General features: G+C 39.6%; 1 protein-coding gene across 1 annotated transcript in view; it reads right to left on the bottom strand.

Moving 5' to 3' along the window:
- The window catches only part of LOC116849651 (sortilin-related receptor-like), a 21,719-nt gene extending 8,213 nt beyond the window's left edge, over window positions 1-13,506 (bottom strand). Inside the window, exons 1-6 of the mRNA XM_032827010.1 lie at window positions 13,220-13,506; window positions 6,582-6,857; window positions 6,136-6,297; window positions 5,748-6,032; window positions 5,373-5,641; window positions 1,015-5,285 (exon numbers count right to left, since the gene is read on the bottom strand). Coding sequence (XP_032682901.1) covers window positions 1,015-5,285; window positions 5,373-5,641; window positions 5,748-6,032; window positions 6,136-6,297; window positions 6,582-6,857; window positions 13,220-13,489 — 5,533 coding nt within the window. The 5' untranslated portion in view covers window positions 13,490-13,506. The remainder of the gene's footprint in view (window positions 1-1,014; window positions 5,286-5,372; window positions 5,642-5,747; window positions 6,033-6,135; window positions 6,298-6,581; window positions 6,858-13,219) is intronic.
- Between the last annotated feature and the right edge of the window lie 807 nt (window positions 13,507-14,313).

Below are 14,313 nucleotides of genomic sequence, written 5' to 3'. Positions count from 1 at the left end.
TTTTTTTCAAATCAAAATAGTGCAAAAGCACATGTCGAAAAAACACTTTATCGCGTTCCATTTTTCACAAAGCAAAAGAAATTGTTGTTTAGGAAAATAATTGTGTATGCTGACTGAATGTTATCGAGAAATGTCGAAATTAATCACAAACTACCTGTTTCGTTAGTAATGACTACTAGAACTGTTTGCATTGCCATCTAACATTTACGGGCGGAAACTAAGTTAAGGTCCTAATATATTATATTATATTATATTATATTATAAGTCCCGTACTCCATCAAAGATATATTTTTTAATTTTTTTTGTTATAAAATATTCATATTTTTTAGTTTTTAGTTATTACATTCATATATTATATTATATTATATTATATTCATTATATTATATTAATTCATTATATTATATTATATTATATTATATTCACATATTATATTCATATTTTTTAGTTTTTAACTTTGACTAGCCGTATGTATGTGTTAGTCACTCCTAGAATTGGCTAACAACATACCAGTCAAAAACCGAAACACAAAACTACTTCGGGCTTTGAAACACTTGGATGTTCCGCACATTGACTAATCAATTATAGAAGCGCCCGCGCTATGGGTTTTAACCATAATACATGCGTTATTCAATAAAACAATTGTTCTGTACAAACACATATTGCTTTTAAATTTTTTAAAAATTTCGCTATAAATTTTCTAAATTCAATCCAATATTATAAAAACCGATAACATATTATAAAATACTAATATAATATAAATAAAATATACATTGTAAGTACACTATTATAATTCTATGTCATTATCTACTTTGAAGTACATGAACTATACATTAAAAAAATTTGCGATTAGAATCAAAATTCGTTCAATTCCTGACAAACTTAACATATTGGTTTACCATTTCCAAACAACTTCCTAATCCAAATAATAAATTAACACCTATTATTTTACTTAGAATACTGACAAAAGATTTTGCATTTTGTAAAAGAAACCGCGAGTGCATTAAAAATCTTACCTTTAAAGAAGTCTATCATGTTGATGGCATAATGAATAGCGTATCGCCACTTGATCTTCCTGGTGCTTTTCGGAGGATCCCAAGTAAGTTTCACAGTCGTTCTCTGGGACTTGACTAATTGTGCCTCGAGCCTCGTTATCGTCGGCAGTGCGGTGTCGTTCGTTGTGGCTGTCACCATGGCGACCTTCCCCATATATTGTTTTTTCATCGCACCGACTTCGAAAGTGTAGTTCGTGCCCGGTGCCAAATTCTGAATTTCTGCTTCGTTGCTTGTAACTGAGGTAGTCTGCAAGATCGGAAACGACGCAGGCCCTCGGGGTGTGATGTGATAGCTATCCACGTCCTTCATCTTCTTCCACCTCAGGCTGACCGAATGATTAGTCGTCTTGTACACTACCAAATCCTTGATATCGTCGATATTTGCCGAACCGTCGAATGTAAACGTGACAACCTGCGACGAAGGCGACTGGTACTGTCGGTTTCTCGCCACGATCCAGAAGGAGTAATTCTTGTCCGCTTCGAACGCCATGTCAATGATCGCCGAGGTCTTCTGCCGGGTAAATTCCATCGGCGGTATAGGCGGTGTAATGTAGCCGTCGTAACCGATGATGATACCATTTGGATGCGAAGGCGATCGCCAAGAGACTTCCACCCGAGTACCATTCTTCTGGGTGACAATCACGTTTTCCGGCTCGGAGGGCGTACCCTCGCCGGTCATCACCGTCAGATACTTGGCTGGTGGGAACACGGTGTTATGGCCCTTCAGTTTCACATACACCGTCAGATTATACCGTGTGAATGGGTCGAGATAGTTGAATTGATAGTCGGTGTCCTCAATCCACGAAGTGGCGTTGGTCCAATTAGCACCGGGTACCGCCTTCGCGATGGATGGCAGGAACTCGAAAGTAACGTTGGATGGTATTGGCATCCACCAGAAGAGGAAGAAGCTGGTGTCGTTGATGGAACGCTCGTCCACACCCATTACTAATACTTGATAGATGCGCGAGTTGTTCTTCTCGCAGTTGCTCTCATCGAATCCATCGAAGCAGTCCTGATTGCCGTCGCAGTAGGCCGCTAATGGGAAGCAACGTGTCTCGTCGCACGGGAACAGACCGACCAAGCAAGAAGGCCCGGCGGCAGGACTGGAGTCGTGATCTGTAAGGCAGCCGAGTTCATCGCTGCCGTCTGGACACTCCTCGATGCCGTTGCAAATATTCGTTAGCGGCACGCACGAGCCGTCCCGCCGGCACATGAACTGATCATTCTGGCACGACATGTGCAGCTGGTCGCAACGCATTTCGTCTTCGCCGGAAGGGCAATCGTTGGAGCCGTCGCACACCCACGAATTCTCGATGCACTCACCGTTGTAGCACTGGAACTGGTGTTCGCGACAACTTCTTGGTAGCTCCGTGGAAAGCGGCGGCATGGGATCCAGTGACATGTCCACATTGCTGCAACCTATCTCGTCGGAATCGTCCCCGCAGTCGTCCACGCTGTCACATTTCCACCAATAAGGGACGCACTTTTTGTTGTTGCACATGAACATCCAGTCGTTGCAAGAGTTAGTGGGCATTATCGGCACGAATGGCGTCGGTACGGTACTAGTGATAGTGCAGTTGAGCTCGTCAGAACCGTCAAAACAATCCTTGTCGCCGTCGCATGCCCACGACTTGTAGATGCACCGATGCGTCTCCTTGCTCGAGTTGCATGTGAACTGCCACGGCTCGCACACCATGTTATTGCACTCAGACTCGTCGAAGCCATCCTCGCAATCTGGTTCGCCGTCACATTTCCAAGCGGTGGGTATGCACGAATGGTCCTTCTTGCAGACGATCTCATCTGATCTACATGTACTCGGCAATACATTCCTCGTACAATTACTCTCGTCCGAGCCGTCCTTACAGTCGTTCTCGCCGTCGCAACGCCAACGGTGTGAGATACATCGGCCGTTGTCACACTTGAACTGTGTGTCCGTGCAGTTGGAGTACGTGCAATTCTTCTCGTCCGCGCCGTCTTTGCAATCGCTATCGAGATCGCACACCCAGTACCTAGGTATGCATTTGCCGTCGCATTCGAAGTTATTAGGGCTGCATGTGGCCTTGTTACATTGCAACTCGTCGGAATTGTCGCCGCAATCGTTGTCGCCGTCGCACTTCCAGAATTCAGGTATGCAGACGTCATTGTTGCACGCAAACTGGTTGGACGAGCAAGTGCTGGCGATTCGTGGACACGTGGAGTTGGCATACGGCTTGTTGCCACCTGGGCACATGCACTTACTCTCTTGCATCACCATGCCGTCCGGGCAGAGGCACACGTGGCCGCTATGCGGTGCACCCAGACAGATGTGCGAGCAAGTATTGTTCGCGCACGCATTCGTGCCAACCTGGACGCTGTGTGCAAAGATCTTCAGATCCATCAAGCCCGCCAGCTGACCAATTATTGTCGTTATTCCCACACCATGATCCTTGTTGGCAACGAATATCATCGACTGCTTCCAGTCGTCCCAGTACATGTTGTCCTTGAAGACGGCGACCGCGAACGGATGTGATACGCGCTCGTCGTTGGCGATGATCTTCTTGAATCGTTTGCCATCGAAGTCCGACGAACCGATATAATCTGTGCGCGCGTCCACCCAGTAAATACGCTCGGCGATATGATCAATTGTTATTCCGTTCGGCCACTCAACGGTGGGTTTGACGAACAGTCGCTTCACATCCGTGCCGTCGAGATTGGCGCGTGACACTGAAGCATTACCGGGTGCCCAATCTGTCCAAAACATGTAACCATTCATGGGATGCACCGCTATGCCTCTAGGTTTCTGCAAATTGTTCGGACCCAATATCGTTCTGCGCATTCTGCCCATGGTAGAGACGTCCGTTCGGATGATTTGTATTCTCATCTTGACACCGTCCACGAAATAGAGCACGTTGGATACCCAGTCGAAGGCCATTCCCTCGATGGAACTCAAATCGGTCTCGACGAGTATCTCGGGATAACTGGTGCCATTTCTTAGGCATTGCCTGCCAATAGTATCGTTTACGATATCCGCCCAATACAGACAATTGTTCTTCAAGTCAAATTCTATGGCAATCACGTTCTTCAGACCGTGCACAGGCAGCGTCTCCAGTTTCTCATCTATCAAGTTGATGCGCGATATGTGCTCTCGTTGAGCGACTAACAGGAACTCGCGTTGCTCGTTCATCGGGCAAGGTATTTCGTCGGGCTCAAAGTTCCTCGCGAGACCGCCCTTGCAATCGTCGTCGGATATCTTCACGTAGCCTTTTGTGCGATTGTAGAACTCACCAGATTTGCATGTGCTCGGCACGGCATAGGGATCGTAATTAGGGATCGATTTGTTGCGGATGCATTGAGTATTATTGTTGCCATCGCGCATGAAGCCATAATCGCACTGATAGTCTTTCGCATCGCACAGACACACCTCCGGTCTCATTGGCCGAGTGTAATTCACGCCTGTGTAGCAGTTTGCGCGCAGTGCACGTCTTTGATACGTCTCTTTGAGTCCTAACACGCACGACATTACCGGATGATCCTCACTCGACGGCGACCAAAACTTGTAATCGTCCTCTGTGCAGTCTCTCTCGAACACATTTCGTAGATCGACCTTGATTATCAGCCATTGATGTTGTCCGCTGTCCGAGCCGAACATAGTAAATACTGTAGTGTTCTCGCCAGGCTCCGTCATGAGACCGTAAACGCGTAACATCTTCTCATTGAACTCGTATGTTTGCCAGTTCTCGCCCTCATCGATCGAGTACGAGATATCTCTAGTCTCGCCGCGCGATTTGAAATATTTGACTGCTACTAACAGACCACCATGGTCGCCCATATTGAAGAAATAATAATCCTTTAGCACCTGTTTCCACGTGAGACCCGCGTCTCGCGACACATAGAGCGCAGGGTGTCCCTTTAAGTTGGGTCCAATCACGCCGGTAGCCATTATTATTCCGGGCGCCGACTTCGAACTCATGATCGTAACGGATCTCGTTACCGGATAGAGCTGACTAAATCTTTGGCTCAGGTGTAACGAGCAATTTTTGGGGCAATGCCGGTTAATGTAGAAGCCTTCGTGATTCGCCCTTGGAGCCTTAATATCATTCCAAGTCGCGCCATGGTCAAAGGTGATCAACGACGCCAAGTGCTCCGGTCCAATCGAGCCTGATTTGGGGGCGCCTGTAACTTGCGACGCTATGTATATACCGCGAAGGCCCTCGACTTTGTATAGATCCGTGAATGCTTCATCAGCTACATCACTACACAAATAAAAACATATAGATATATGATCGGAATGAAAAAATTCAAAGAAAAAGTTGTATTTGTTATCATCCATTTCTACTCACTTTAGCCAGCTGTCCTTCCAAGTACTGTTGGGGAAAAATGTGAGAATGCCGTCCAAAGACAATGTAAATATGGCTTTCTCGTGATCTATAACTTCCGACACGTAAAGATTTACCATGGTTTCACTGTGCGATACCGCGATAAAGACTCGATTTGAAGACACGTCGACAATATGATAATCTTTGCAGTCTAATTCCGTGTTGAAATGTGCCATAACAAACGACTGATTTTTGTAGGAGATATAAAGATCCAGATGTTCCGACGTTCCGTTCTGTTGAACAGGAAAACAATAGTTGACAAAGAATAATCAGATCCTACAAAAAGATCGCATATGGGAAACTTCATGCAACGCTTTAATACTTTAAGTGTTAACTTGCCTTCGAATTTTTCATGGTGGCAAACATATAATCGCCTCTTATCTGGAAGTCCTCGACATTCTGGATAACCGGAACAAATTCTTTCCGTACCGCTATCCTCATTCGCTGTACATTAGCATTTCGCAGAGATGCAAGGAAACTCTTCATATCCAACTTCAAGACGGTGTTCGACCTGCTAGGTTCTGTACGCTCCACATATAAAACTTGATAGGGCGACCAGAAGAAAGCCTTCACGAATTGATGGATCTGCGTCCAAATTATTCCACGATCCACCGACAACCATAACTGAAATCAAAATATTTCCACATGCGACGAACAATAGATTTTATGAACCTATAAAATTTAATAGCAATAAAGCCAAAGCACACACAATTATTTAATCTCATACCTTTCGTGTTGTGTCAATTTTGTCCAATGCGACGAGCACACGTGGATCTGAGTCAAAATATGAAATTTCACTTGGGTGGAACGGTACCGGAGATCTCATGATCGTCATCCCGTTATTCATCGTAATAAATATCAGGCTATTCAAGCTGTCCACGAAAACACACTATAAAGAAATAGGAAATCTCAGAACTGCCTCTTTCGATAGAAAAAATGACAAGAAAACAGAAAAAGAAGAAAAAACATATATTTCTTTAATATTTTGTAAAATATATTTTACGCAACATAATTACACACACACACACACAAAATAAAAATATTAAATATATAAAACAATTGCATATTTTACATAATAAAAGATTTACGTCAAATATATTTTATATAAATATATTCATACATATTTATATAAATTTATATAAATATATTTTGTATAAAATAAGCGTAACTTACGTGTTGAAAAAATTTAGGGTGATTGGTGAACTTATCCACAACCGCATACGGAGAATTGGGATCGGATGAAATCCTGAACTCCTCAGTCTTATTCACAAACGTATCACCATAGTCGTAGCTTATATATACAGCGCTGGGGTGGGTCGGGGAAGAGAATCTTCCTGCTTGAAAGCGCACCACGGGTGTACTATCCCTTGCCAGACATATTATTACGTTGGAGCCTTCCCCGACCCAATGCACCATCAATTGCTGATGTGAATCATTTAAAGCGTTGACCTGTAACGATACAAAAGAAGATGGGTTGATGCTTACGAAAGCCGCGTTAAAAAGACGATATATAAACTCGTGCAATTTCACATATATTCTTTCCTTTGTACACGGAGAAAAAACCTCAATTCGTGTAACTGAATAGAAACTGAACCAAAACTCGGCAACAACAAACAATATCTGTTATCTTGTGAACGAAAACATTTGTCTGAATAATAAGTTGCTTTAAAACTGTGATTATTGAGAAAAATTAATTAAATGGAAAGCTTCTATAGAAACATTTTTTGTTCTTACAATAATTCTCGTTTTATCTCCAGATAACAGAATATCAGTTATATCAGATATCAGTTATATGAACAGAACTTGTTTTTCTGTATACAATAAATTCACGTAAGATCATGATTGATGTACTCGTAAAAAGTCACGTTAAAAAGACTGTGTGCATTCTTTTTTCCATGTAATAAATTTACATAAACCTGTGATTACGTACTATTGGATATTACCATATTAGCAAGATTACGAGAAAAATTATTCGCGCATTTAAACGCAAGAAATTTTAACCACAAGATTGAAGGTAAGACAAATAGCGAATAATGTTATTAAGAAATCCAAAAAATTCTAATAATAAGTGCGCAAAATGCTCGTCTGAAGAACATTTCCTAATGGGAAAACCCATGCAACATGTCGTTACAAGTACAGATTTATTTAGCGGAGGAAGGGCATATACGCAGATAGACGGATATAAGAGGTATGTGTGTGTCACTCGACATCTCCATTAAAAGTAATTTTAGCTGAAAGCGTATGCAATAGGAGATGAGTCATTGAATATGCATGATTCAAAGAAGACTGCGATCGTGCTAGGTCGTTTGTGTCACTATAGAGCGTTGTATTACTCCGGTTTCATATCGTTTAATATAAAAATGACGAAACTATCACCTCAGACAACAATAAAACGCTCCACGAGCACTTTGAGATATTGTTATATATATCAGGAGAACAAATCGAACGTGTATTCATCGGAGATCGTAATCGTCTTTAATATTGAACGGAGGAAAGTTTCAGCTGCTGGAGGAATCCGAGTTAAAGGTCAATCATTCGTCCCAAAAGTGAAAGTGAGTCGTCTGGTTTTTTGTCGTGCAATTATGCAAGAACGCCCAAAATAATGCCGGATTTTTCTGCGTTCAAGTGACTCTGAGCGAAAATATCTGGACGGATAACTTTTAGATGTAAAATGAACAGGCATAAAGAGGTTTAATAATAAGTAACATTTATTATATTGAAATGTATTGCAAAAAAGATATACACGATGACAATCCTTGTTGAAAGAAAAATTCTGAAGAGAACAAACACAAAGGAAAGCTAACTAAAGCAGTCAATGCCGTCATACGTTGCAATTGACTCCTTATCTGGTCGACCAAATGACAAATTTCCTCGTCAATGTAAATATAGACGGTCAAGTGTATCCGCATATGTATTATGCTGACATACACACATACTAGTTCGTCGGAACATATGACTAAGCGTCACGTGACTTAATGACACGCAGTAAAATATCTGCAATTTTGCGCGTAAATATTATCTGCGAAATTCGCGCGGCCTTCGACCATGAGTCGCGTTGGCGACAAGGAAAAACACATGACGTCGTTGCCAAAATAATAGAGCCGTTCGTTTTAGTCGCACTTTTTGCGTTTTAGGAACAACGGGAACAGATCTGCAGCCAAAAGTTCGAGAGCTATGTGAACCTGGCACCCGACTTTTGAAAAAATAAATTTTTTCTACGTAAAAAGTTAGCATTTTGTTTGTAATTGTTTGTAGTAACAATAATTTCGTTTGTAGTTCCATCCATTAAAAATTACAAAAATTTAAAAAAATGAGTAGCATTTTGAGATAACTCAAATCTGCAAGCGGGTGACGTTTCTAAATCTTTTGTAGTTGTTTGTAGTGATTTACTTAGGCGTTTTGTTAAATTGTTGTAAGTTAAACTTTTGAACGGTTCGACTATAAACGAAACCAAAATCACTACAAACAACTACAAACGATTTGGAAACGTCACCCGCTTGCAGATTTGAGTTATCTCAAAATGAGGTGCTACTCATTTTCTTAAATTTTTGTAATTTTTAATGGATGGAACTACAAACGAAATTATTGTTACTACAAACAACTACAAACGATTTGGAAACGTCACCCGCTTGCAGATTTGAGTTATCTCAAAATGAGGTGCTACTCATTTTCTTAAATTTTTGTAATTTTTAATGGATGGAACTACAAACGAAATTATTGTTACTACAAACAACTACAAACGATTTGGAAACGTCACCCGCTTGCAGATTTGAGTTATCTCAAAATGAGGTGCTACTCATTTTCTTAAATTTTTGTAATTTTTAATGGATGGAACTACAAACGAAATTATTGTTACTACAAACAACTACAAACAAAATGCTAACTTTTTACGTAGAAAAAATTTATTTTTTCAAAAGTCGGATGCCAGGTTCACATAGCTAAGTTCGAGGGAATTCTAGGCAGGTCTGCGTGGCCATGAGATAAGGAATAAAATTAGTTTTCCGATAAACACACGGAAACGCGTGCAGAAATTTATCTGAAAACTACATACAAAACTAGCGACATTGTTAATCATTGTCAGAGCGATTTCCAAGAAAGTCCACGTCGGAGCCGGAAACGCTTCGTTAAGGAGGTATCAAAATAGATTACAAATTATTAATAACGTAAGATTAAAACATGTCAAATAAGTATAAGAAAATAAGAATAAAAATAAGTATAAGAAGTATAAGCCATTTTATTTTCTTTTTTAAAAATCACGTAATTAATCGAAAACATCGATAATCGAATACCGAGTTACATTACGAACTAGTTATACAAACTATACACTATAAAAAATCTTGCGTATATAGTATATAAACAAATGTTCCAAAAAGTCCATTCTAAATTTTGTGTCGAAAATAACTCATTTATATGTTCATTCGTGTGTTATTTATATTATGTATTAGTCTATACATAATGTAAATAACACACGAATAAACATATGAATGAGTTATTTTCGACACAAAATTTAGAATGGATTTTTTGGAACATTTATTTATATACTATATACGCAAGATTTTTTTATAGTGTATAGTTTGTATAACTAGTTTATAATGTAACTCGGTATTCGATTATCGATGTTTTCAATTAATTACATGATTTTTAAAAAAGAAAATAAAATGGCTATATCCATTTAGATCTCCTTTTTAGCTTTTTATTAATTTTTCATAGTTAAGTTCCAGTTGGTGGTAAATAGTTATGTAAGGTTAATCAAACAGTTTTATTTCATAAAAGAAATATAATAAAAGATGAAACAGTTGCGTGTGGTTCACAATATTGCTACACGGAAAAAAAGAATTAACTGCACGAGCAAGAATTTGTGGTAGCTATATTTCGTAGCATATGGATACCTAAAAGTATAGCTCCCCTACTGCGTCGATTTCATAGCTAAATATAGCATGTAGTAGCAACAATAACAAGTTTTAGTTATAGTAGCAAATTTTTAGTTACGGCAACGACTACATTTCCAGCAAGTCATGATTAACCGCGGCAGTGAAATCGTTGTTTTTTTCGTGCACTAGTTTGCGCTACTTTAGCTATCCATATATTTCGGCCACTTATAAATACATGTTTTTACTTGTTAATTCATGCAAAAAAATAAATTTAATAATTGTTAATCAAGCGATTTAAAATATTTTATCGCAAACTATTATTTAAAAAAAAATTATGAAGATAAAGATTACTGAAAATCATATATATTCTTTTTATTGATATTTATTGATATTGAACGTTGACTTAAAACTTGTTCCATTGGCCAGTTACAGGCAGATGATATGTTACTCCGCTCGATTCGGCGACAAGATATTCGAGTCAGAGTGTCATATTTACACTTCTTGCAAAACGCTACATAGACTTTTGCTTTGTTAAAAGAAGGAATGTCGCGATGCTTTGTGTAGGAGCTCCGTACATGTTGTATCTATCAAAATATCTTTTTTCGTTAAAGCTCATGGCTCCTCACATTGTATATTTTTTTTTAATGACGTCAGAAGCGAGGAAATGTACTAAAAATTCTTGCAAAATACATTAAAATAAAAATAAAAATGTATCTATAAAGTAACATTTGCAATCGATTAAACAAATCTATAAGATATTCCTCCCCTTTTTCTCTAACAATCAATAATTTGATATACGTGACATACAATTCATCTTCTTAATCTATTTCTTCGTCTATTTCTATTCAGATTAATTTGCGATAAATTATTGATTGTTAGAGCAAAAGGGAAGAAATATCTTACAAATTTGTTTAATCGATTGCAAGTGTTACTTTATGGATATATATTTTTATTTTAATGTATTTTGCAAGAATTTTTAGCATGCATTTTCTCACTTCTGACGTCATTAAAAAGAGATAGACAATGCGAGAGGCCAGGATCCTTAAGTGAGTCTTGGTATTCGTATGAAAAGTTCTAATCCGAGATATCTGATTCGATATCAGATCGAGAATTCTCCTTGAAAGAAATCTGATTTAAAACCATAATTGAATTTAAGTTTGATTCTATTGAAATATCTAAATCCTTTGAACTTGGCTAAGTCTTGCAATGAAAGCAATAGCTGAGTTAAACACCTTACGTTCGGAGATATTAAATATATTTTTGGCAAAATGTCAAAATAGTCTTCGGGATCTTAGAAATCATTTCGATCATTTCTAAATGACAGACGGTAAATGCCAGTTCGTTGACTTTATCACTTTCAGATGTATTAGTATGACTAAAGCTCGGTTGCACCAACATTATTTTGATTTTAAACGAGACTTAAATATACGTCTGTCTTTATTCATTTAGAAAGAAAGATAAAGATAGATATATGTTTAAGTTTCGTTTAAAGCTAAAATAATGTTGGTGCAACCAGGCTTAAGAATCCATAGTGAAAATCATTGATTGTTTATTTTAAATTATCACTGTTATCGATAATGTAATTTATCGATAGTTTCCCATCTTTAGTTGCTCAGCACTTCTCAAATATCCTATAGAGACTATCGAAAGATTACGAGAAAAGTAAAAAAGACAAAGATAAAAAAACGTAAACAATAAGACTTAAACAGTGATCAAATTAGTCAATCATATTCAAGAATCACAGAGAATGTGAAATTATCATGTTGAAATTCTCAAATGCGATTAATTCATTTATTGCTTCTTCGTTCTTGATGTTTAAGATAAAAGTACCAATTCCCAAACATATACCTAACGCTGAACATTTTTATCATTTTGATATTAAAATGCATATGTTTAAACTTTCGACATAGAATATATGTATATTTATTTTTTTATGTTAAAAGTTTAAATATTTGTATTTAAAGATCAAAACAAGGAAAATATCCAGGATTAAGTATGCGTTCGGATAGTATTTTTACCTTACATTTTTTTGCTTATTATGGTCCTAAAACCTGATCTACAATGTACTCTTTGCTTCCTGTGTTCTTGTTCTCTTTTTCTGGCTTACGGTCCGAAATGAAAAGAAAGAAAGCAAATACATTGTAGATCTGGGCTGATAAAGTGGAGAGACAAAGCATGCACACGTGTACGCGTGCACGCGCGCGTCTTTCTGTGCCGTGATGCAATGTATTGTTTACCATGACACCCTGCGAGCTGTCGCCGCTCTTAAAAAGAGATCGCGGAAATGTTAAAAAGGGGCAGAAGATAAAGGGCGGTTACTGACCTCAGCGTGTCAATAACAGAGAGCGGCCCGCGACGCACCGCCGTCGTTTCGCCGAGATTGATTAAATTTACTCCGGAAGGGACATAATACGGGCAATTATGCCCCAGCGCGTTCATACGCCGCGCGACGCACAAAGGCCGCGGCTGTGTGCCGCCGCGCGCGCTCCTCCATCGCGGCGGTCCATCGTGTGTGCCATCGGGAAAAATTCCGCAACGACGCGATATAACCGAGCGGAGGGTGCGTGTATGTGTATGTGTGTGGCGCGCATGTAACACACATACATATGTTGCGTGTATGCCACCATGTGTGTACCATGCGTGTACCATGTACGTGCGTCGCGCGCGCGCGCGCGCGCGCGCGTCATGCTTTCTGCGCGTAAGCCGCGCGATGATCTTTTTATGATGATACCTTCCCATTATCAGTTGAAAAAGAATCTGAGCAACGACAGAGAAATAAATAGTGTAATCGTCTGGCAGCAATTATCGCACAGCCGCGACCTTCGTGTCGTTACGTCGCGAGCATTGACACAGGTACGCGTGACGACGCAACGCGATGCGCCGCGCCGCGTCGCGACGCGACGTGCCGCGTCATGACGCATATTTTTCACACATATGTACCTTCGTCGTAATGTTTGGGTTATTGTTTGGATGATCCGTCGGCACGTCCCTGCGCGTACGCCCGTACGTTTCCCCGTCATCGTGATCGTACGAGTCTGCCGCCCGCCTCTCGATGATGAGCGGCTTCCTGTACGGCGAATCAATGTCCTCCGCGAGATGCAGCTGCCTCGCCTTGTCACCGTATCGCACGCCGTAATTGCACTCGGTCAGCAGGATCAGATTGAGGATCAGCGCGATGTAGTAGACGGCCGAACTCCACCGGCCGGCCATCTTGCTCAGACTAACTTCTTTATTCAATGAGCGAGTGTATTATACGTGGGCTATGGTCGTGCGACTCATAGTCGTGCGTCATTGAATGAACAAACGAGTACGACTAACGATTAATGTATGTGTGGAACTGCAGATGGCGGTGCATGTGGATTGTAAAAAAAAAAGTAAAATCTCGAAAAACTGGGACAATTGACCGAGAAGTGGTATTGTCGAATCCGAGATAATTTATCGGAATACAATTGAAATCCCGAAACATTGGAAGCATATAATTTTTCCGAAAAATCATTCTACCGGAATATACATGACTTTCCGGGAAATTTGTATGCTTCCAACATTTCGGTAAATTGTCTCAATATCATGACTTTTCGATAAATTTTCCATTCTTCAACTATCGATACACTTGTTTCCGGGACAATGCACGTTCATCCAGGTGGCGCTCTGTAGGCCCGTTTGAAAAATGGCACGAATTGATCGCGTTCTGAATTGCATCGCTATTAATATGGAAAACCACTGGTCTTACAGGATTTAACGTAACAGGAAATTTCGCTATTTAATAACCTTCTGTCGGTAAATTTATGTAAAACCAGTTTTAAATTTGTGTAAAATTATTAGAAGTGATAATTGAAGAAGTATAATCCAATAAGTGCAGAAAGGCAATTTCACAAAAATATCTAATATACTTCATTATAGGTCTGTATATGTGGCGACAAAAAATCAAAAAAGTTGTAAATTATAAAATTAATAGTTTGTTACATACTGAATGTCTAGATGTTTATATATAGAATGACTGAAAATGGTCAATAAGGTCGTCTCTCTTCAATTAC

This window comes from Odontomachus brunneus, unplaced genomic scaffold (assembly GCF_010583005.1).
Source record: "Odontomachus brunneus isolate Ranch 3 - 2012 unplaced genomic scaffold, Obru_v1 Obru_scaffold_123, whole genome shotgun sequence".
NCBI lineage: Eukaryota > Metazoa > Arthropoda > Insecta > Hymenoptera > Formicidae > Odontomachus > Odontomachus brunneus.
The sequence above is the reverse complement of the archived record's forward strand: the minus strand, read 5'-3'. Positions and strand labels throughout refer to the sequence as shown.